The sequence below is a fragment of the Chenopodium quinoa genome, unplaced genomic scaffold (assembly GCF_001683475.1).
Source record: "Chenopodium quinoa cultivar QQ74 unplaced genomic scaffold, ASM168347v1, whole genome shotgun sequence".
In the NCBI taxonomy this organism is placed as follows: domain Eukaryota; kingdom Viridiplantae; phylum Streptophyta; class Magnoliopsida; order Caryophyllales; family Amaranthaceae; genus Chenopodium; species Chenopodium quinoa.
The window spans coordinates 2,917,046-2,942,717 of record NW_018743448.1 but is presented as its reverse complement, the minus strand read 5'-3'; the positions used below and the strand labels follow the sequence as shown (position 1 = coordinate 2,942,717).

The 25,672-nt window shown below is 33.9% G+C and overlaps 2 protein-coding genes across 3 annotated transcripts; one reads left to right on the top strand and one right to left on the bottom strand.

The window, feature by feature from the left end:
- Window positions 1-1,336: 1,336 nt before the first annotated feature.
- Window positions 1,337-11,350, bottom strand: LOC110739303 (nuclear pore complex protein NUP98A-like). 2 transcript variants are annotated; one of them, XM_021919768.1, is made up of 12 exons: window positions 11,070-11,350; window positions 9,670-10,416; window positions 9,315-9,428; window positions 5,688-5,831; window positions 5,099-5,538; window positions 4,825-4,864; window positions 4,632-4,689; window positions 4,348-4,486; window positions 4,127-4,243; window positions 3,841-4,018; window positions 3,578-3,646; window positions 1,337-2,084 (listed from the first exon to the last, which is right to left on the bottom strand). In XM_021919768.1, exons 1-12 carry the CDS (start codon window positions 11,077-11,079, stop codon window positions 1,537-1,539), a joined length of 2,604 nt encoding a protein of 867 aa, XP_021775460.1. In that variant the 5' UTR covers window positions 11,080-11,350; the 3' UTR covers window positions 1,337-1,536. The 2 variants fall into 2 exon arrangements, with proteins under 2 accessions (XP_021775460.1, XP_021775461.1); XM_021919769.1 differs by lacking the exon at window positions 3,578-3,646 and having other exon boundaries at window positions 11,070-11,349.
- Window positions 11,351-14,199: 2,849 nt separating this feature from the next.
- LOC110739302 (UPF0664 stress-induced protein C29B12.11c-like) lies at window positions 14,200-18,211 on the top strand. Its single transcript, XM_021919767.1, has 5 exons — window positions 14,200-14,477; window positions 16,948-17,053; window positions 17,440-17,511; window positions 17,598-17,809; window positions 17,894-18,211. The coding sequence occupies exons 1-5, from the start codon at window positions 14,368-14,370 to the stop codon at window positions 17,997-17,999; spliced, it is 606 nt and encodes a 201-aa protein (XP_021775459.1). The 5' UTR covers window positions 14,200-14,367; the 3' UTR covers window positions 18,000-18,211.
- The last annotated feature ends 7,461 nt before the right edge of the window (window positions 18,212-25,672 follow it).

The following is a 25,672-nucleotide window of genomic DNA, read 5'->3' as shown; positions in this document are numbered from 1 at the left end:
CAGAATTTGTTGGAAGTGTCTCTTTCGATGTCGAAACTTGAAATTTCTCTCTTATTTACCTGCTACGGAGTAGCTAGCAAGCTCAACAATGGAAATTGTGCATTATATATGTTAATATGTATGGAATAAACAAGGCAGGAAATAAGATGAATATCTAAACTAGTACAACTTGGAGGATAACACCATTCATGTAATGATCAGAAGAAAATGAGGTTAGGTTACAATATTATATCTCTTTTAATGTGAGGCATAATAGTGCTTAAACCAACCTTTTACTCTTTTCTCATCTTTAAACTCTTTTCATAGATAGATTACCTTTTTTTTTATTTTTTTTTGAAGCCAACATAGATAGATTACCTTATTCACTCAATTCATCCACTTTTATATTCTTGTTAGTAAATTGGTTTTGGCATACATTCATGAATTTTGCCAATTTGTTTCTCTTCTAATTTTTTTGCATTAATAACCTCCGTTGTGAGAAGACTTCTTAATGTTCTATTTATATTGAATAAAATTTGGTTTTTGGCATGGATGACAGTATAACGTTAAAATAATTTTTTTTTCTCATATTCAGAAATAACAATTTTATAGAGCTGTCAAATTGAATGTTCGTCTATTGCTCAAGGGTAGGGGTTATTTTAGTGAAGAAAAAACCTCCATGCTATGCCTATTCAAAGCTCTATCCCTTGTGCGAGTGTCTGATTCAGAGATTTGGCTACGCTTGGTCAGTGTGTCCATGTGGGTCGAACTGAGTTCTAGTCTCCTCTGGTCAATTTTGCTTCAGTAGAGTTTGTTCTTAACATCACAATTGTCATTTATACTATATTGGGATGCTTGTAAATTAAAAACATGTCATAAATAGAACTTGATGGTGGTTAGATTTCCAAACTTATACTTCCTTTGTTCTTTTCATATTGCAATGTGGGGAAAAATACTCTTCCCATAACAAATTCTATACCTTGAAGTATCTTTAATATTATATTGGTAAATATCAGTAAAAGTTGTCATTGTGAATATGTGAAAGTATATATTAAGATGAATCAAACAAGACTCGAGAAAACAATATTTTTATATTGCTTCTATCAAATATGGTTGCTTCGACACGCCAACGAATTTTAAAGCAATGCTGCATCTTATGCCATGGGAAGATCTAAATTCTAGACTCTACTAGTTTACTGCTATTTAGTATTTATTTCCTATTTTCTTTTCTTATAAACATTTTTTTTTACAGGAGCTAAGTTAGAAAGGAGTGAGGGACATAGAAAAGACAGATTACACAAAGTAAAAGGCACTGCAGAATGAAAATTTAGGCAGTTAATAAATTGCACTCAAAACATCTAATGAAATGCATTCACAAATTTATCACTAGATACTGAAATTCTTTACATTAAAAAATATTCTTCTCATCAAATCATCATACTTAAACCTATGAACAAACAATTAAGGAACTCGACATCCTTAACTAAGAAAAAACATGGGGGTTTTATTCGTACCTTCAACTATTGTTTTCTTCTGACATTACAAAAACTCTACTCACTAAAAATGCTTCACACTAAACCTCCACTCCCCTTTCACTGGATCATAGGAGACAAACTCGGCACCTTGTTTTTCAGCTGCCTGCTTCAACTTCTCAATGTATTTCTCAACCATTTTCCCACTATTATGCTGTTTTCCAATCTTGTCAACACATTTAACATTCAGAAGAGTAACTTCAGCTGCCTTGTTAAGGCCTTGTCCAACTGGAGGTTTCTCACTCTCATCATCATACACTATCACCTCTCGATAATTGAAGTGAACTAAGGAGTCAAGATTGAGTCCACGTACATTTGTCTCCCCGTAAAACTTCACCCAACCAAAACCATCTCTGCCCAGTACAAAGTCCTTTACATGGGAGCAAAATCCTGGATTAGAGCTTTCGATTGATGCTAACTTCTCAATTTTGGGCTCTGTGTAGTAGTCTGAGCGTTGTAGCTTTGGAAGCAAGAGCTCCAACTCTTTTGCATTGTCATTGGTTTTAGCAAAATCATCTTTACAAGAGATGGGTGCAGAACTGCTGATTTGGGCTTTTTTAGCATTGCCTGTACCTGAAACATTAGAAGAGATGAAATTAGGATCACTACGTAAAATAATTCACGGGTATAGGCAAGTGACAATTATAGGGACAGCAAAACGATAGAAATCATAAAATTGGTATAAATGATACTATAGAATAAGGACACAAATTTCATTCAAGTAGTTACACCCAGATGCTTAACCTCTTGCACAATATAAATATTAAAAAAATAATTGGCAATGCAATCATATACTGAAGCATCAAGAGACGTACATGGTGGCCAGAATGTGATATGATCTGGATACATACTTTTTATTGTGATACATACTTTTTATTGTGATAAAATCTGAAGCATTAAGACTAGAAAATAAAATCAAGTCTTAGCTTAGACCATCTCATACTTTTTTATTGTGATAAATTAACAAACTCACCTCCTCCACAAGTAATGTCACTCCCCTAGAAAATTAGAATTGGCACCATCTCATGCACGAGTTTTCTAAATCCAAAACATAAAAATAAAGACACAAGCCAATCAAGTTTTTGGAAGCCTTGTCCAAGAGTCCTCCAAAATATTAAGGGGCCGTTTGGTTTGCATGGGGTAAACGGAATGGAATGAACAAAGGGAATGAAATAGAATGAAATGAAAATCCCTCAAATTTAGTGTGTTGTTTGTTTTAAAAATCAAAGGGAATCAGATCCACCACATTACCACCACAACACCACCACCACTACACAAATTTATTTTAGTAATCCAACCTTCCCCCTTACCCCAGCAACCCAACCACCCAACTTTTGAAATCCGGCCACCCAACCTAGCAGCGAGCTCACAAAGAAGAGGGGTTTTGGGTTGTTGGTGGTTTCGGGGTTTTGGTGGTTGTTTTGGGGTTTGAGAGTGGCCGGGGTTTTGAAATTTCATGGTGGTCGGGGTTTTGGTTGGGATGACGACACCCATGGTGCACGTGAGAGCAGCGGCGAGCTCACGAGTGTTGGCTTGGACAAGGAAGCGACGGCGACGTCTTGGAGGCAGTGGTGGAGTTCAAGGAGAGCGGGATTAGGTGGTGGAGTTCACGGAGAGCAGGGTTTTTGCAGGAGTGGGGGAGTTTTTCGGGGGAGGGGATCTCCGGCGAGGGACGGGGAGCTCCGGCGAGGGACGGGGGAGATGCAGCGATGGTGGCTGGGTGGTGGGGGTAGGGTAGGATGGTGATGGCTGGTTTGGATGTGGTGGTGTTGTGGTGGCTAAGGAAAGGGAATGGAAAAATCTAGGGGGGGTGGAGAATGAAGTTGGAAGGATTTTGGGTAATGGAGAGGGTAAAGGGAATGGGAAAAAATGCCAAACAAACAACAATAAAGGGAATCAGGACAATTGATTCCCATTCCCTTTGATGAATACCCCCAACCAAACGGCCCCTAAAATCATAGAAATAATTCCCAGCAGAACAAAATCAGGAACTTCACTTAATTTAACAAAACTATGTGCTTCTTGAATAATCTTCTGTGTCTATATTCTACTCAAAATTTCCTCACCTTTGTAATAAGCTTTCTTATCATAGGTAGTGTCTGATTTATCTTTAATCCATTTTATACCTTCGTTGCCTGTATAGTGGAAATGTATGATGCATCAAAACCTATAAAACATATATATGCACACATAATCTGCAAATCACAACCTGGCATATAATTCTTTAAAGGATTTTAGGACAAGATATTAATAAAATTAAGGAAAGCTCCTAAAACAGTCAGACCAATTTATCAAGCTTGACTTAAAACACACAAAATTAATGACATACCATCCTCATACTCCACAGTAGCTGCATGATTCAGTGAAGATGCCTCTTTTTTGGAAGCACTGTCAAAGGTTGGCTCGGTGGATGCAGCAATCACTGACCTAGGATTCTCCCTTGGAATTATATAATTATATCCCTTGCTTATATTTAGACCTTCCGCAGCCCGATCAAAGAAGGGCACCTATATTGGACAATTAGAAGAAACAAAGACTTCAACAAAGTAAGGGAAAAGAAAAGGTACAGATACAACAAATTCACAGAATTTCAACACAAATAATTCCCTCCTCACCTTTGTACCATCACTGCTAGGATGATATTTCCTGACACTCACAGTCAACGGCTTAAGTGAATGGTGCCTTGATGTAAAATAAGATGGAACTCTGATTTTTGCAGGTTTACTAGACACCTATTTGGCACAATAACAAAGCTCGTGAGATTTTTAAAAGAAAATCATCCTAGATAAATAAGTTTATTTTCAATGTAGCATGGAAAGCGTGTGGATATACTCACGGGCATGCTAGAGATTCCATGTTGAATAAATGAAGAACGGACAGAGTGATCTATCACTGGCTGGAATGTTTTAGTTTCAGATCCAAAAGGATCTTTCACAGCTATAATGCTTTCCGTGACCTTGCTTGTTGCTGTGAACCTATAAAGAAATAAGATGATTGCCTCAATATTTTGTGGCTAGTCAACTAATTGTTTTTTCTTATAATCTATACAGCAAAAAGCATGAAATAAAAGTATGATAAATTTTTACAAAAACAAAAATGAAGATAAAAACATCAGCTTACTGTTGAGGAGGATTGGGCTGAGGCGAGCCAACATCGAGTGAAAAACCTCCATTATTCCCTAATGGTAACCAGAAAATAGCAAAGAAAGTTAAAATGTTATACAAAAAATAGCAGTTACTAATATATGATAGATGTTGCACACAGAAATCATTAGTATATTTTCGTAATGATCATATGAACTTTTTCAAGATACCTGCTGAGACAAGAGGTGTTGTCCAGGGAGATGATGCTTGCTGATGAGGGAAGAAAAAAGGAGGTTACAGAAGTAGAACAAATTATACAAGAAAATATTACCCAAAAAAAAGAATTAAAATATCTAAGAGACAGGAATGAGCATAAAACTATAACATAATCCAAACAAAGAAATCATGTATTGCAATTTCAACCAGATCAGATGAAAAGTGCTTGATGAGCAACACACAGAAAGAAGTGATAGGAAGTTCAGAAAAATACTGCGCATTACTTACAATTGTATCTATCACTGAATTTCCATTGTTTGGCCATGGTTTTATCGAGCTAATAGCAGAACTACTTGCTACTTGGTCACATCCATTTCCAGTAGATGGTGAGTGGATTGACAGATGTTTAGGTGTTGTTCTTAGTAAGTAATCAGGCCAAAGTCTTAAAGCTTGAGTTGATAACTGAGGATTCTGTAGTGGCTGATTATTTGGATCACCGGCAGTGACTTGGTCGCATCCAGATCCAGTAAAAATGGGTGTTCTGGTGTGAAATGCAGATATATTTGGTGATGGGATTTGAAAAGTAGGAGTATTCATATTTGTTGAGAACGCTGGAGCACTACAAGATGGAGTAAGGATTCCCAAGGAACTTGTAACTGAAGGAAGAGGGATGCTCAAGTGCTGTTTGTTAATCCCCTGTGCCTGGTCACTGACTGAATTCTGCTGGACTGAAAAAAAAAAAAAAAAAAAAAAAAAAATCAAAATTATTTGATAGCAATATTATCAATAGACTTCTACAGACTACAACAGCATGTGATGAGGGTATAAAGAAGAGAACATAAGGTTGAAAAACTTGTAACACATTAAGCATGCATACCTCCAGATTTTAGGCCATAGTTCTCCCATCTCAATTCTTCATGGCTTTTACCAGCGTAACAAGGCATGCCTGATATTGAGATTAGTCTGCAATTTTTTGAATCATCCTTTATAATAGTTTGCTCATATGATTTAATTCTGCATCCTGTATATTGGCCACAAAAAAGATTGCAGTAAATTTACATCACAGAGAAAAAGTTAATAAAATTTACCAGAACAAAGCTGTGGCAGGAAATCAGCAGTATTAGAAGAATGTATACAAAAAAAAAAAAAAAAAAAAAAAAAAAAAAAAAAAAAAAAAAAAAAACTGCATTTGGACAGGTTGTGATTTTGTTTGAATTTGATTATTACTACCCTCAACAGAGTTCAAAGCTCCAGTGAACCGGGTGGGGAATACTCAAAATAAAGTCCCTAAGGCAACAGGACCAAGAAATGATAAACTATGAAAACACATAATTGCTACCCAACAATATAGTAGGTAAAGAAAAACATTTAGAAGTAGAGATTTTACTTCATTTCTTATACATAGTATCCACTTTTCCTTTTTACTTTTGGGTGGCAGATACATTAAGAATTAGTACAACTTTTGGGGAAGCCCTTCCTGCTTGTTTAGAATTTGATGATTGCAGAACAAATTCAATTAGGCAAAGTAGATTTGTTATCACTACAATCCGTTAGTAATCAGACATTACCTCCAAAGTTTCCAGCATACTTAGTTCAAGCATGAGAGAAATTATTGCCTCACACCCCTAGTACAAAAGTGTTGGATGATATATAAACTTAATCCATAGGTGTATACTATTTTAAAATAATCACGGCAGATTTTTAGCATATCAACAATTAATCAGGATTCCACGATTTATTGTAACTAATTATGCCCATTACTGGTCTGACGAACATACAAACTCTAATTACTCTGTATCACAAGTCTCTGTAGGATCAACAAACCAACCACAAGTTTCTATCTCAAAATCCAAAATCCATAGTCTCAGTCACACTGGACATTGATTAGAATAGAAGAATGTTAAGATGGTCAAAAGACAATTAACAAAAACCCTCACAACTGTCACAAGTCAAACATTTTATTCCAGAAATTATTCAGATCTTCAAATTAGTAATTCCAAGTGATAGCCATAACTGATATTGTTTATTCACGTAACTGAACTTAAATGGAGCCTAAAGAACCAAAAAAAGGTGCAGGTATTCCAACAATTTAAGGATAGTGTATTCATAATGTGAAATAAAAGCAGATAATTAAATAATCATAAAATTCACTATTTCACCTACTAGTAATGATGGGGAAGTCACAGAACTGGAAGTTGAAAATGGGTTGGCAGGCATTATTCCAAGTGCATTTGAAGTTTGCCCAAAATTTGACCCTGTGACATGTGAAGCTAGTGCATTTCTCAATGGCATAAAAGCAGCTGCATTGCTACTATTATTACTGGTAAATCCAACTATTGCAGGTGGTCCAGGAGCTCCCGCTGGTGTATCGTCAATCCCTAAATCATAAAATGAAATATTTCGAAAATGACATTGTTTACATTATCAGTAAGATGTTTGACGTGGAAGCTAAGGAAATGGAAACCCCCTCAAAAGATAATCTATTAGGGGGTAGGGTAGTAGAACAACTCAGTGGGTCACAGAGAGCAAGAGAAAATATAAAACACATGAAGCTCCAAAAGTCCAAAGTATTGATCAAATAGTTGAAGTTCATATCGTGAAAGCAAACTCTATGTAATAGGATGATTTCCAAAGTTTAGGAAGCCAAAGGAATGAATCTCCTCAACAGGTGAATACTGATTTCAGACCCTGTCATCAATTTGAATGATCCACAAGCTCACCAGAAAGAAAGTACTAATTGAATAAGGGCTAAGTGCTGAATAGGAAAAATTAAGATATAAGAGGGTAATCTATTTAAAGCAATAGACTTCCTGTCTATTACTCATTGTGAAAAGATGAATTGTCAAATACGGGATTAAAGGTCGATGTTTTTCACCCACCATGAGTTAATAAAGGCTGTGGCATACTCCTATGCCTTCATGATTATTCTTATCACGTCATTGACAATCACTCGGCATACAAATAATTTCTACTGTTTCATTGCCCATAAAAGCGTGCCCTCAAGAATTAAGATGCTTAGGAATCTGATCAGTATCGAGAGGAAACTACAACATAATGTGGATGTAGTAATGAAAAAAACACAGTTAGGCAGTGAAACTATATGCACCATCACTAATTAATCAACATAAAACAAGAAGCAGCAGCATGAAAATGTACAGTATCAATAGTGAAAAGGAAATGCAGATATTTGCCACATAAAAGACGCAGAAATTAAGCAAGGCATAAGTACCACCAGAAACTACTACAACTTCTTTGACTGATATTGGGCGAATAGCAGGATTTGAACCTGCATCTTCTCCTGGGTAGGAGAAGACTTACCATTTTTTATTATATTCGCAAATGTACAGTGTCAATGTTGAAAAGAAAAGGTAGATATTCACCAATCACCACACAAAGGATGCAGAAAATATGCAAGATTAAGTACCAGCATAATGTTACAAGTTTATGTAGTTTTGGACAAATAGTGAGGACCAATCCTACATCCCCCTCCTTGAGGGAAGAGTAACCAAAACTGGTATAAGAGATACTGTGGCTATATGTGCCAAATGGAACATATGACCATCAAATAATCATGACTTAAGAAAGTACCAATATTCAAAGTCAAAGCAATCAAATCATAAAAATATTAGTTAGCTTCAATTTAATTCCCCTTCCCAGATTCTTCTTTAGATTAGGCTATTACACTAGTTACAGCATAACCCATGACAAAGAGCATTGATTCAATAACTAGTACTAATTACTAAATAAGTATCAGTCTCTTCCATATTTACCTTCACCTATCTTAAAATCTATCCCATTCAAGAAGCTATGATGTCAGCCAATCTAGAGGCTTGACACATGAGTACATGACACACCACCTCCCCAACGAAAAAAGAAAGAAGAGAAGAAAACAAATGAAAGTAGAGCCGATACATTGGTGGCAGGAGAAGTCAGAAATGAAGATGATGATGCTCCAAATTATCCAGTTGAAGTTCCACCAAAAAGTGACTTCTGTATTGAGGAACTTGGGATGGTTTCACTCTCTATTGTATTAAATATTTAAAAGCAACTGAATTATGCCCAGGAATTCTCTTATTCCCAAATAATGACAAGGCAAAAAATAAAGAACAGGGACCTTGTGCAAACACTGAAGACTTGAAATAAATAATGTATAAAAATATAAATAAATAAAAGGACACACAGTTATAATACCAGAAAACTGTTTGTTTAGCAAATGACAGATGAGAATGCAATAAATGATATGCATCGGCAGTTAATGTAACTTAGAAGACTAAGTAAGATACTGTAGATTTTAATTCTCTGGAGAGAGAAGATTCCTAAGTTCTCAAACATGAACAATACAAAAAGCACACTAACTACTACAGAGTAATATGTAAAATAAACTCCCCATGGAAACAAAATCATGTTAATTAGATTTAACAAGTAAGCACGAAAATAAATAAAAGCCAAACAATAAATGCTTCAATTAAGGATAATACAGAAACCAAACATGATGATGATAGACCTCCAAATGCTCCTCTTGAAGTAGTAGAACCAAATGGACCATAATTTCCAACGCTTGTGGTCCCAAGTGTTGATGATGATCCAAAGAAAGCAGCTGGTTGTCGTTGTCCAAATGCTGGCACATACAAGCAAACAGAGAAATCAGCGCAAACTGACCAGAGAGCTGTGGATTTGACTTCCACTTGATTCAAAGCATAAATCACTATTCATTTTTTCCCTAATGAAGATAAAAAAAATTCAAGAACTGCCAAACTATGGACATAATCATATAAATTATCAAGGGAATATTAAGAAGAAAACAAAATGATCCTAAAAATACATTGTGAAAAACCTGACATGAATCATTTATCACTTACTCAAGGATGGGGAAGAAGCCGACGACACTCCAAATAAACCTGTTGAACTTCCACCAATAAATGATCCCTGATTAATGAAACTTGGGGAAGTAGTACTTCCTGTTGTATTAGAAGCAAACATATAACTCGAATTGCTACCCTTTCCAAACAAACTTGACATTCCCAAAGAAGACGATGTTGATCCTAATACATTGGTTGTACTACCCCCAAAAATTGACCCTTGGGTCGGTAATCTTGTAGTCCCTGTTGTATTTGGAGCGAACACATTACTCAAATTGCTACCATTTCCAAACAAACTTGACGTCCTCAAGGAAGAAGATGCTTCCCCAAATACATTGGTTGTACTACCCCCAAAAGCTGACCCTTGGGTAGATATATTAGGAAAATTTGTAGTCCCCATTGCATTAGAAGCAAGCAAATCACTTGAATTGCCACCACTACCAAACACACTCGACGTCCCAAAGGAATACGATGCAGCTCCAAATGCATTGGTGGCATTACAGCCAAAACCTGACCCTTGGGTAGATATATTTGGGAAATTTGTAGTCCCCATTGCATTAGAAGCAAATGGATTACTCAAATTGCTACCACTCCCAAACACACTTGATATCTGAAAAGGAGACGATGCAGCACCAAATGCATTGATGGCATTACCACCAAAACCTTTGGAAGCAAACAAATTACTCGAATTGCTAACGTTTCCAAACTCACGTGACGTCTCCAAGGAGGCCGAAACTTGCCCGAACACTGTAAAATGGAGAATAAAAAAGCTCACATGATATCGAAAGCCATTCAAAGTACCATATCCACAACAACACTTTAAGTATGTTAAGCATGCATGATTACACTACGTACATTTTTATATTCAATAGGTATACAGAGACCAAATCATGCAGGTACTCTGAAGTATCCCAAATTATTACTACAGTCAATGAGAAATCAGGAAAAACTTCAATTAAGCATTTTAATTTTTTTTTAATTATTTTTTTTGGATAACTTGGCAAAATTTCAAGTTATTCTATCAAATCAAGCCATTTTCCACTATTTTTACTAGAAATTCGATGAATTTCCTTGTGTTTTCTCTTTTCAGAAATTCTCAAGTTCTTAATACAACCTCACGAAAATTATTATAAAAAAAAAAAAATATATGAAATTTTTTAAAAAAAAAAAAAAGAAAGAAAGAAAACTCTAATTCTCTATCATCAATTCAAACCCTAGACGAAGAAATCCAACAATTACCATCAAAAAATTGCAAATAAGTAAAATAACTATACAGAAAATCCCTAAATATCATTAATTCAAATCCTAGACGAATGAAATTGTGCAATAATGAACAGAAACTTGTGAAAATTTCAAAAAGTAATAGTTCGTTTTTACAATTAAAAGACATCGTAAATTACCTCCAGCCATCAATTATGGTTGAAATCTGGATCGCTAGAATCTTCAACAAATTACGATGAACGCAACAAATTTGATATTTGGAATTTGGAAAGGAATCAAAATTGAAGCAATTAAAAAGAGTAAAAATAAAAGAATCCATATATATATATAGTTAGAACTTAGCTTGAAAATGGAGCAGGAAAATAATATAATATGCCCAGAATTTTAGTTCTTCGGCGTCAGAAGAACGCATTATATACGAAGTATGATTTCAACTCCCGCGTTTTTTTTTTTATCTGCAAAAGCATACTCGCAGGATACATGTTATGATTCTATTAACTTGAACTCCTCGGATTGGGCTTGAGATCAAGTTGGGCTTATGTTTTCAATATCCAATTACTATTGGCTAGCGCAAACTTTTAGCTGGCCTCGCGACCAGCCGTAGCTGGCTGATCCCGCGCAACAAAAATGAACATTTATTAGAAAAAAATGAACCTTTACCAGAAAATAATGAACATTTATTAATTGGATATTGCATTATATAAAATAAATATTTATAATATAAGAGTAAGATAAAGAGACTATGAAATTGGAAAAAAAAAATAAAAAAAATTGTACATCTAATATTATATAACTGAACATTTCAGTTGTAAATAAAAATGAACATATAAATGTTGTTGCTTATTCATCAACATTTTTTTAAGCTTCAAATGAAATACCTAGATTTGTTCAATTCTCTAAAATGGATATCTTGCAATTTGCTGAACTATATGATTTAAAACCAATTAAATAAATCAACAATCTGTTTTATAATAATGAACAAAATGCTAATGTCTAACATTGTTAATGCTAATGTTAATTGAACATCCTATACTATAAAAACGAACATTTTATACAACTGAACAAATACAAAAATTTGTATTAATTAAAAAAGAAAATGAACATTTATTTTAGAAGAATGAACATCATAGTGCATGAAAATGAACATTTAATTATTGAGAAATGCATAATTATTGTAAAATATGTTCAATTAGAAAATGCTCATTTTTGTTATAGTAAATACTATTTCTCAGCGAGGGACAAGCCAGAGTTGGCTGGTCTTGAGTCCAGCTATTAACTATTGATTAGCTAGCCAAGTTACGGGTTAGCCATACTAATAGCTAGATCCAGATATGAATGTACAATATGATAACATATAGAGGTGTCAATTCTGGGCATTCGGTCGAGTTTGATCGAGTCTAGTCGGGTTAGTTATAGTTTAGGTTTGAGTCATACTAAATCTTTATGGCAGTGCTGATTAAATACGGATTGAGTCATACTAAATTTTATGGCAATGCATATCAAATTCTGGATCAAATCATTTTTGGGTTAATTCAAGTCTAGTCGAGTCGGGTTAGTTTTCAACACCCTTATTACCCAATGCTTAACCTTAAAAAAAAACTCATGCCAGTACTATTTTGGATATCAGACTGATTATGCTTGGAGAAATAATTCCTTCTACTCTTCTAGTAAAGGTTTGAGTCATGCTAGATTCAAATTTGAAATTATATGTGTACAATACCTTTATTAAAAAGAAAATAAATTAAAATTAAGGGTTGAGGCAGAGGGTTATTATCTATCTATTACACATTACACATTAATAAAGGGGAAGCTAAAGAGACATTTGGTGGCGCTATATTAAAACAAATTCCTCCAAAAGTATTTGTTTAAAAAAAACATTCTTACTATAACAAAAGATTATTGTATCTAAATAATGACATTTGCTTAACATAAAATCTAAATTAAATTTTCTAGAATAATAAAATATTCATTATAACTATTATATGTGGTTATTTTTTTTAATATATTTCACACTTTCTAATAATTGGTGTGTCGAGTTCTTATTTTTTATGATGTACTTACAATTTTGTTGTCATCATAATTATTAAACAATAGTGCTTCTATTGCACAGGTTTAACCTATATTATCAATAAACAAAAATGAAATTATAATTAAAACAACAAACATGTTTAATCAATATGACATTTTTGTAATTATTACACTATAAGCGACGGATCTCATCTTTAGTGAATTTTGTTTTATTAATCTTTCAATTATGCCACCTGATTGTGTCGAAGGAGATAAACTTTATTTTCATGAGGACAGTACGTACCTAGTGATGTCAATTCATGTAGGGTAGAGTTCGATGAGATCGGGTCTATTTTAAAGTTGAGTCGTGCTAAATTATCTATTAACTAATACTAAAACAAAACATGCTGACATCATCTTTCTCTAAATTTGTACACATGTCGCTTTCTTATAAAAAAAAATTCCCGCCTAAATGCTTTAATGACATCATCATTTTTTTTTTTAAAGTTGAACTACTCTAGTTTTATTAATTGAAAACTATTTATGAATTTTGACTAAAAAATCAAATAGATGCTTCTACAAACTACTATACAAACTGTTAATTGATGGAAGCTAAAATAATAATTTTGATGACATCTATTAACTAATACTAAAACAAAACATGCTGACATTATCTTTCTCTAAATTTGTACACACGTCGTTTTCTCATGAAAAAATTTCCCGCCTAATTGCTTTAATGACATCATCTTTATTTATTTATTTTATTATTTTTTTTTAAAGCTGAACTACTCTATTTTTTTTAATTTGAAAACTATTTATGAATTTTGACAAAAAAAAATCAAATAGATGCTTCTACAAACTACTATACAAACTGTTAATTGCTGGAAGCTAAAATAACAATTTTGATGACATTGGTACTAAGTATACTTTTTGAAGCATTGGTGCTAATTATATACTATGTAATTTTTTTCTTCAGATTTCATTAATATGCATTCCTTAAATAATTTTCTTTTGACTATTTCAATTATTAATTATAAATAATGTGTTTCATATATATCCTTAAATGTAAATTATTTTTATATCTAATTATAATCTTTATATACCATATAATGCAACAAAACATAAATTACAAGAAAGATTAATTCTAACCGCATCGCATGAAGATAACCTGATTGTATTCATATACAAAATCTGAATATCGGATTAGATTGGGTCGAGTTGGTCGGATTAGTTTTGGTTTGACACCTACTAGTACTAGTACATTCGATGACGCGCACACATAGACGCAAGTATATAAATACATCTCACAAACAAAACTAGGAGTAAATCAAAAGGAGGTAAATTGATCTGTCTAAAAGCTGGTGGAATACCTCTAACACGGAAATACCGAGGGTGTTGTTGATTTTATATCATAATCTCAAAACAAGAGAGAATTTTATAGTCATCCAAAAATTTCAAGAGAAATTAAACATGGCTCAAAACCCTCAATTGTTTCCAAATGGTATGCCTGTTCCTTTTTATGCCGAATTGTTCGTCTTGGCTAGAGATGGTGTTGAATTTGAGATCGATAAAATCCCTGGGTTAGAATTTCTCCTCCTTTAATTTGTGTTTAATAATGTTGGTTTTTTTTTTGGTATTCTGATGAATTTGAATTTGAGGTTAATTTGTTTAATTGACCGGTTGATTTGTGTATTTTTAGATTAGGAATTGGTTAATTGTTACAAGTAGTTGTGTTTCTGGTATCGAATTGAGCTTTTTTTTTTCCTTTTTTTCTTTTTTTTTTTTTCTTTTTTTTTTTTTTTTTCCAAATTTCGCTTAATTTCTTCTAAGCTATGCGAATTTTTTTGTTTTTTTGGGTTTGGTATTGACTTGGGTTTTTGGTTGGTTTTTTAATTGCAGATTTGATATTGTTTAAAGAAAATTCGTACTTATAAATTGCTATTTAAAAAATAAAAAAATAAAAAAATTATTGGGTGAAACATCAAATTTGGATTATAGAGGACAATAAGAGAATTGAGTTAATAAAACAAGTAGATTGAAAATACCAGAAACAACATTTAACTTAACTTTTTCTTCAATTGGTTATGTAGCAAACCCCTGTTAGTTTGATAAAAGCAAGTTTATGGGAGATAATGGGTGAGTGAGAGAGTTTTTGTAAAATAATGAAGGCAATAGTATATGAGAGATGATAGGTGATAGTTAAGCAAAAGGGATAAGATGAAGTGTTAGTCGAAATTACTTAAGCTTTTCGACTATGATTTTGGGGACGATTCTGAACTTGTAGTAACCTCCCTCCATCCCTACGAAGTAAATTATTTAAGTTGTTAGTCAATTAGATTTTTGAAATTGCCTACCTTTGTCGGCTATGAACAAAATTCATGAAGGGTAGTGTGAATTTTATATTGGAATTTTGAAATTCTCTTTACCGACATTTGTTGGATATGAACAAAGGTAGTATGAAATTGTGAATGTTCTTTTGGGGTAGGACTTTGAGAGATGAAATAAATGCTTTTAGTCATGATCAATAGGGATTGCCCATACGAGTGAAGCTTGAACTTGGCAGTGGTTGGTTTTATTTGCGAGAGCAGTGTAAAATATCATAAATTCCTAAGTCCTTAAATTACCGCCAATATTAGATGAACTCACTTTTAATATTATCTTTTTTTACTAGTAGTAGATCAGAATGTGGCATTATTCAAAATTTATGTTTTAGCCTTTTAGGAGATATCCTTCACAAGAACTTATTGTTAGCTAATTATATAGTAGAGTGTTGAGGTTTGTATATAAATTTCCTTCATAGACTTTGTGCTCTTGGTACAAAGAATTTAGGTTAATACTTTGACTGCTGGAATCCTATTAGTAACCAAATCACGTTGCTTGATCATGAGTTGTATTTTGTAATGTACCTCATGCAATTGTCCAACAACCTTTCTTCCAAGCTACTCCCTATGTCCCCATTTTTTGCCCCATTGCAAATAAATATGTCAAAGTTGAAAAACTTTGACCATAAATTTCCATTAATCAAGAAGACATAATATATCCATGTGGGATATTGTTAGATTCGTCTCATTGCATCTTTTATCAATATCAAGTTTTTATAACTTTTACTTGTATAGAAAATGAAGTTATATACATTTTAACATGTGTCTTGGAAACCGTGAAAAGTCAAATGGGGCAAAAAAATAGGGATAGAAGGAGTATTTTCTTAAGGTGTTAGCTCCACTAGCATTTTTTCCCACAATTCTGGAAGATGCTCTGCAGTAATACAATGTGCAATTAATTAATAGTGGTTTAAGTGACTAAGCAATCTGCAAATATGTATTACATTCAGCACCTACGGATAATTGGTAGAGCCAAATAATGAGGCACTCCATATTGCATGTGGGCAGGTTCATGACCAGTTGTTTGTGTGATTAGTTGCTATGTGTCGTTTCCTAGTATTGTCACAAGATTAATGACTAAATTTGATCTTATAATTCTTCCTTCAAAATTTTGTTTTCGGACATGTGAAGGTGTTGATTGTTATGGCTTTCATGTATGCTACACTGTTACTATATGGATATATGAGGATCTCATCAATTATGATATAAAATGTATCCTTTTGGTTAGAAATAATATCAAATTTTTAATGCATCATTTTTGCTTTATTAATGACATCTCTGTCTGGAATGAGTGATTAGTGGAAGACACCACTGTTACAAGATTTTTGTAAAAAAATCATGTTAAATCCTTAAACTTTAAAGTTTTAGAAACGTGACTATTACTTTTAGATGGAGGGAGTATCATTTTTTTACCAAAACTTTCTTTGTACATGCCCAAAAGGAAAAGACTAAGATGTAGATGAAATTATATTTTGAAGTTGAGTTTAATTACTTAAATATGATTTGCTGAATTTATTGATAAATAAAGATTATAGCTTTAGGAAGAAGCTCTGCAGCTTTAAAATTGTAGTCTCTTTTAGTTCTGCAATTATTAGCTCGTCTTCAAGTTGATTAATTTTAATCCATAATGCACTATTGTTTGTCTCACTTGTGTTTTACTGGCTTCTAGGAGCGGAAAAGTGAAAGCTAAGGGGACTATCTACTTGTCAAATGTGCGCATGGTATTTGTTGCAAGCAAGCCTGTTGGGAATTTTTATGCATTTGATATGCCTCTGGTATACGAACTTTTCCTTAGTGAATGATTCTGTGTTGTATTTTTCCTTTCTAGTTGATCCAAAAAGCTAACTACTTTTTATTACATGCCATTTCGATTTTAAACCTTTTTTCGTCCTTCCCTACCATCCGCTATTGATTAGACTTGTTTGTAGGGGATCATGGTGTCAAGTGTTTCTTTCTTGCCAACAGAAAATGTCTTATGCTAATAGTGTAGCGTTTATTTCTTTATTTTGGCATTGAAGAATAATTCAACTATTTTACTGAAATGCTTCATCTGAAGTGGAAGTCACATAAGTATATCTATTACTTTTTTGTTTTTTGGGTTATTTTGTTTTCTGTATTTTGATGGTTTAAAGCTATGGTGATCTACGTTGCCTTTCTGCAGTTGCATGTTCATAGTGAGAAATTCAACCAACCAATATTTCATTGCAACAACATTTCCGGACATGTGGAACCTGTGAGTTTTCAAACTATCAATTTGCACATTGGTCATGCTCTTTAGAGTTTGGACAGTCCTTGTTTTCTGAAACTTCAAATTTGCAGGTTATACCTGAAAATGAGAACAGGGCTTTATACTCAACCCACCCATTCAAGATTTTGTTCAAGGAGGGTGGCTGTGGTACCTTTGTTCCATTGTTCTTTAACTTGATCAATTCCGTTAGGCGCTACAATCAGCACGCTGCACCTGCCCCAGAGCCTCATATTGATCCTCTACGTGCAGCACAAACTCCTGTGGATGAAATGATGAGACATGCGTAAGTATATTTTTAATGTTTCGAGTCTTCAAGATAATAGTGGACCTTGAGGTAGTTCACAAAACCAGAACTATATTTCTGCAGGTATGTTGATCCAAATGATCCTACAAAGATCTTTCTGCAGCAACCTACACCAGAGTCAAATCTGAGACGGCGTACATACCATTCACAAGGGGACACCACCATGTAGTACTAACTTGTTTCTTGTGTGGAAGATCTACCAAGTAAAGATAAGAACAATATGTTTTCAGTTCATATTCGTGATGATTAAGGTGCTCTCATGGATTGTTAATACCTTTTGTATTTTCATCTTTCTATGGAGTTCAGGACCTCGTATTATACAAACATCGTTGGCTTTATAATAATAATTTATTGTATATTACTGCAGTAAGATTTATGAGTTTTCGGGGTTTTTTTTATGTATATTGATTATAAGAAAAATTAGAAAATAACACCACAAAAATTACAGAAATTTGATTATAACACCACAAAATTTCGAACTTTTATTACAACACCACAAAAAAAAACACATAAATTGGATTTTACCACCTCCTACCGGATTTTTGGATGAAATCCCTGTTAGTAAGACCCACTATAAACACGTGTCAATTAGGTATTGGTTTTAAAAAAATAAATAAATAAAAAGAAAAATAAAAAAAATAAAAAAACCTTAAAACCCTAACCAGCTACTAGCCCACCACCAGCCACCCTAACCCCTATCGCCGGCAGCACAACCTTAGCCGTCGACACCGCTTGCCCCATCCAAAACTAGCCCAACCACCACCCTTAAAACCGCGCGACTCCATCCCTTCCCCCCTACCCCTCCCCGAAACCATCCAGTCCCTTCAAACGCCGCGAAAACCACCCTAACCTTCGCCCAGAAATTGAAATCCACCGGCAGAAATCAAACCCCCCCTCTCCATCGCCCGAAACCCCCCTCCTCTAACACCGAAAATGACCGAAACCCCCCTCCCCTAACACTGGATACCCCCAAAACCTCCTCCCTAACACCGGTGGACGGGGTTTAATTCGCGATTTGACGTCTTCTTCATCGTTGGTGTGGTGCGTAAGGTGGTTGCGGGGGCTAGGGTGGTTTTCGGAGAGGGGGAAGGGAGGAAGTGTTGAAGTCGGCAGTTTTGGTGGGGTTAGGGGGTTTCGACGGTTGGGTTTGGGTTGTTGGCGGCTGGCTTTGGGCTGTTGGCGGCAAGGGCATGTGGTTCCGGTGGTGGGGCTGGGCTGGGTTGGGTTAGGGTTTAGGGTTTTTTTTTCTTTTTTTTTAATTTTTGTTTTTATTTTTATTTATCTTTTTTTTAAACAAATCGCGTGTCTACAGTGAGCCCCACCAACGGATTCCATCCAAGAATCCATTAGATAGTGGTGAAATCAAATTTTTTGATTTTTTTTGTGTTGTTATAATAAAAGTTTGAGATTTTGTGGTGTTATAATCCATTTTTTGTGAAATTTGTGGTGTTATTTTCTAATTTTTCCTTGATTATATTCTGAAGGTTGCACTTATGTTATATGTATATGATGTTATCTACAAACTACTAATCCAGAAAGAGTATGAAAACAAGTATGATTTTTCCTACTTTTTTAAAATGCTACCAAATTACGATTGCTAGGCATTAACCCATGTCTACACATAATAAAAACATGCATGACTGCATGAGGCTGTAACGAGTGAGTATATGAGGGAATATGAATCACTAACACTAGGGATGGCAATGGGTCTAGGATCCTACCCAGACTCTGTCAGAGTCTACCCTGAAATACGGGTATGGGTCCAATTTTTTTAGACCCTGTGGGTGCGAGTAGGGTATGAGTCTAGGTGGTATCGGGTAGGGTAAGGGTCCGGGTATAATCTATTCAAACCCAGACCCTACCCGCGGACCCGTCAAACCCAGACCCTACTCAAACTTGTACTTAGATTCGTCCGATTTATTAATTTTGTAGGATCTTGATAATGAAATTGAGTATGATAAGAAAGAAGACTACTAATTTTGTGGTTGTGCATTTATTTATATAAGAATGAGACTTTGAATTGTAAAGTGTTTACGGAAAAAAATATTTTGAGTTTTTTTTTTCCATAGTTGTACAATTTGTCAAATTAATTATAATTATAATGTCAAAATAAATAAATAAATAATAATAATAATAATAATAATAATATTAATAATAATAATAGTAATAGTAATAGTAATAATAATAATAATAATTATTATTATAATAATTAATAATAATAATAATAATAATTATTATTATTATTATTATTTATTTTGCGTGCTATATGCAAGTATATATATGCAATCGTACATTAAAAAAAAGACGATTAAAAATTAGGGGATAAAAAGGTAACGGACCCTGTTTGGACCCTGGACTCTTCCCAGACCCTACTAGACCCAGGTAAGGGTCTAAAAATTTTAGACCCTAAGGGTTCGGGTAGGGTATGGGTATGGGAAAAAATTTACAGGTACGGGTTTGGGTATTACTAGACCCTATTGCCATCCCTAACTAACATGTCTTCCTAGAAGACACTAACACTTTTTTTTGGTCTTTTCATTAAGTTTTTCGTTGGTGTTTATAACAACCCTCTTGGTATCTTATTTATTAAATATTATTAAAGCAAAACGTTGCTGACATCATCAACCTTTAATGTATCCTACGTGTCATTCTCACATTAAAAATTTTCCCTCCATTTCTATGTGTGATGTCTAGGGATGGCAATGGGTAGAGTTTAGTGATACCCGGACCCGTACCCGGAATTTTCAATTCATACCCATACCCTACCCGGATCCTTAGGGTCTAAAATTTCAAGACCCTTACCCGGACCCTATGGGTCTAGCAAGTCTGGGTTGGGTCCAGGGTCTAATATGGGTCCTTCACTATTTTTTTCTCCAAATTTTAATCGTCTAATTTTTATTGCATAATTGCATGTATTGCGCAAAAAACAAATAAACTAATACATAAGAACATGACCGATTAATTTGACATATTGTAAAATAATTAAATAAAAATGTTAGAATGATAGATAAACAAATTATTATTATCCATAAGCATATTACAATTTAAATCTTGTAAAATGGTGCACAACTAGAAAGTTAATAGCCTACTATTTATAATTGTCTTTCATATCATACTCGATTTCATCATTAACATCCTACAAAATCAACATCCTTAAGATTTTTTTCTATTGGATTTTGAAACTTTGTCTAAGTTAATATATTATGCAGGCAGGTCTATGTACAGGTCTGGGTAGGGTATCGGTCTTAAGGGTCCGTGGGTTGGGTCTAGGTCTGAAAACATCATACCCGAACCCTTACCCTACCTGATGCCGCCTAAACCCATACCCTACCCGTACCCATAGGGTCTAAAAAAATAAGACCCATACCCGTATTGAAGGGTAGGGTCTGACAGGGTCTGGGTAAGGTCCCGGACCCATTGTCATCCCTAGTGATGTCATCAATTATTAATTTTTTTTTTAATCTACACTATACATTTTTCAAACAAAAAACAATTGCCACTTTTTTTTTTTTTTTTTACAGAAATGATAATTTTTTTTTTATGCATAATAAAAAAAAATTATTCAAATTGTGCAATGCACGAGTCTAATACCACCAGTTAACCAACAAACAATAATACTAGTTAAAGATATAGCTTTATAAGATTGATGATCATTTGTTTTAGCTTGATTAATGGCTAATAGCCCACCATGTAACGGATTAATTATTCAATTAGAGAGTTTTGATCAATACCCGAGCTTAGTTGACAATGAAATCTCTGGCGTTCTGAGCTTTCGGATTAACTAAGGTAGTTAACCTGAATCTTCTCTTCCTTAGATTAGGCACAACACAAATCTAATTCGTTTTCTACCTTAGATTGTAGTCTCTAATCAAACAATCTATATTGTTTTTATGATGAAGTTTTTAAACTGAAAAATAAGTCATTTGAGATATAAGGTTCGAGAGCATAACGTTCCTTTTTGGAAGAAACTTTTATTTAACGATTTTTTCACCATATACCCCTGAGTTTTAACTTTATTCACCATATACCACCAAAATTTTTCAAATTCACCATATAACCATCAGTTTCATGAAAATGCCACCACATGTCCTTTTCCGTAAACTCTATTAGTCAGTCAAGCTAAGTGTACTACATGGCATACTTTAATTGGTTCTTATTTAAATTAATTAATTAAAATAATTAAACAAATTTTTTTTTTAAAAAAAACCCCACGATTCCCCGAGCCCTAGCCACCCTCACTACCCCTACACCGCCGCCGGTGCCCAGACTCCCTCCCTCTCCCCCGCGCCGGTGCCGCCTCTCCCCCAAGTCAACGCCCGTTCCTCATAAACCACCACGAATTTCCCTCCTTCTCTCGACCCCTTTCCCCCTAAACCACCTCGACACTCCTCTCCCTCTCCCACGAAACCCAGTGAAACCCAAACATATCGGTCTCAAAGACAAATTGAACTATTTCTTGCCCAAATTTGAAGAAATTGAAAATCGTTTGAGGTTAAGGTTAGAGTTTTGATCGGATCGAAATCGTTTCCGAAGAGGAAATTAAAAGCAGAGAGAAAAGGGAAAGGGGTGCGGCACCGGCACGGGGAAGGGGGAGAGGCGGCGCTGGCGGCGGGGAGAAAGGCCGAGTCTAGGCGGCAGCGAGGGTGAAGGCAGGCTGGGTTGGGGTCAGGGAGGGTGGATGGGTTGGTGGTGGGTTTTTTTGTTTAATAATTTAATTAATTAATTAAACCTATCATAGGTTGCCACGTGGCACAATTAACCTTAATGACTAACGGATTTAATGACGTTAGTCATTAAGGGCATGTGGTGACATTTTCATGAAATTGATGGTAATATGGTGAATTTGAAAATTTTTGGTGGTATATGGTGAATATATAAAGTTAGAATTCAGGAGTATATGGTGAAAAAATCGTTTATTTAATTTGAAAAGATTACAACACTCATATATTACAACACTCTAATCTTAAAGCTTAAACAAACATGACAAGAACTAGAGTTTTTTTCTAATTTAAAAGAGATGGAAAATCAATCTTTTTCTTACGGTGAGGATTTTCTTTAGAGGGCTCTCTAAGAATTTAGAAAGACTCTATGAAACTATCTTCAAGTCTGCCTTACACACCTTGCCTACAAACCTTTATGTAAAGGAACTAAAAAGTTACATAATCCGTAGGATTCCAATCTACAAAGTGGATAATTGATTGTTGTTGTGGGTCGGGGCGGACCCACGAAGGAATGATGCTACCCCTAAAAAAACGAAATTGTTGATCAAAGAGACCGGTTGTTATAGACAACAGGAATCTTATATGCTTCCATATGAAATTAATGCCAAACTGCCATTGCCTATTGTTTTAAACTAAAAGAACCGATTAATGTTATATGGAGTATTTAACAAAGGGTGTCTTAGGTTCTCTCTTTTGCTTCTACTTATATGCGTACACGATTAATTTTGTATTCATCCAATTTTTATTTATTTTTTAAATTACTTTTTCTTAGGCTCTCATTTAAGTTATAAAAAAATAATAAAGTAGTAGAACCTATGATTTTTGTGAATTATAAAATAAATATATACTCAAATTTTACATATTTTTTAATCACCGTACATGATACCAAACATAAAGAAAAAAAAAATAATGAAATGAGTGTGTTGTTATTCTTAAAGACTCCTTTATTTTTGAAATTCTTCCCATTTTATTGCACTTTTCAATACACGTATTTGGTAAGTTATATATTTACTATTTAGTTTTATTTAAGTAAAGCAATTAAGATAAGTTTTTTCAATGAGAGTTTTTCACTCTGCCTCAATCTTTTCTAGTTGATGGCATGAGGTATTTTGATGCCTTGAGTTTCTTTGACATTGGCTAATTCTCTAGCTAAGTTGTCTGCTAAGGATCTCTTCGATCCTTGTATATGTTCAACAGTATAAGAGAATTTGTTAAGACATAATTGCCAACATAAGAGTCTCCTATGCGCTTGCATATTAGACAATTTTTTTAAAAAAAACCAAGTATGCCTTTGCAATATGTTCTTATCAAGAACTTTTTGGGGAATAAGAAGATTAAGAACTTCTTGATCCCTCTAATGATTGCAACAATATACTTTTGCATTGTAGGAGAATTTAACTTAGTTTTATTAAAACTTCCACTGTTGTATCTACAAAGTCTTTCACCTTCTTTGATTTTTAATGCAACACTCCAGTGCTTATTGCTAGCATTTGTTTCAAGAATTAAATCATCCTCACTAATAGGAAGTGTTAGTACAGGAAGATTTTTACACATAGATATTTTGGACAAATTTGGAATCATTTTTCTTTCAGTTCCAAGTTATGTCTTTCTTGAGTTTTTGTTGTAATTGTTTTCTTAACAATAAAGCAAGATTTTTTTTATGAAATTAGAAGCATAGGTTAAACATCTTAGAAAACTTTCATAGTTGTTTTCTATTTTCGATGTTATCTGGGAATTTTTCAATCTTTTCAAGAACATGTTTTTTTGCAAAATAATTTTTCCTGCCTCAATTTCTAATCCTAGAACTTCAATTTCTTGTTTAGCATGGACACATTTATCTTCTCCTTGAATTATTCCATGTTTAGCACATTTTTTAGTTACAACTTTAAGATCACTCTTATGTTGCATTAAATCTTTTGAGAAGATTAAAATATCATCTATATAAACCAAACAACACAGATTAAGCTCTCTGAAAATTTTATCCATCCTTATTGAAATATTTAATTTGTAGAGCATTTTTTTAATCCAAAAGGCACTACTAACCATTCACAATGTCCCTGGGGGCACTGAATGCATGCAATTAATGGAATGGTTTCCCCTTCCATTTCAATTTTCCAGTAACCACTCTTATAATTCATTTTAGAAATTAAAAAATCAAGTGGCTCCTTGTATTCTATTAAACAACACAGTTTTATTAGGAATATATATAATAACCATCAAACACAATATTATCATTTAATTAGTTGCTTATAATTTATTACCATTCTAGCTTTATCTCTTTTTTCTTCCGTATGATTTCTTACCATGAATGCTAGACTATTATGAGCATTTTTGCTATTCTATTTAACTTCTTTTTCAGCAATTCTTTTGTTTGTTCAATATATTCCAAATATCTTGATAGGTATAAACCATTTGTCTTCTCAAATAATCTTATTAGGATTTGTTAAAGTTATTTTAGCAGCATTATCCTTATCCCTATGTCATAATGGATTTGTTGAATATAACTCTACACATAATTATTCTTGCTGCTTAGTTTTCTTATCCATCAATAATGAGTTCTACCTCTTGTTGTGGTGTAGGAGTAGCCCTATCACTATACTGGTTGCACGTAAGTTCCATAGTTTGATGAGTATAAGCTTTTGTTATTTTATGAATAGGAACCGAATGACCATTAATGGTGAAGATAATTTGATCAACATTATGAGTGCATGGAGTGTATAATCTTTGAAAATTATTTCCTATTACCGTATCATGACATGGATGATTAATTGCCAATAAAATAGAAATAATGCATTGAACTCCTCCAATTTCAATTGGTAATTCTTCTATTATTTCCATATGCAACATGACATTATGAATTAGTAATTCTAACTTGCAATTGGATTTTTAGCTTATTTCCACAAGAATTCTAGAAATTAAATTCCAAAACAGGTAGAATATTTATTGTAACCTTTGATGCATATATCATTGGTATGTAAATACTTGGATTAGTGCTACTTATTTCATTAAAAAAATGGGTTAAACCAATGCCAACTAAATAGATCCTATGAGATCACACGTTACCGTGTTAGGTCAAACAAGAAAACCGGGTCCAAAAGTTGGGCTTAGTGAATGACCAGCC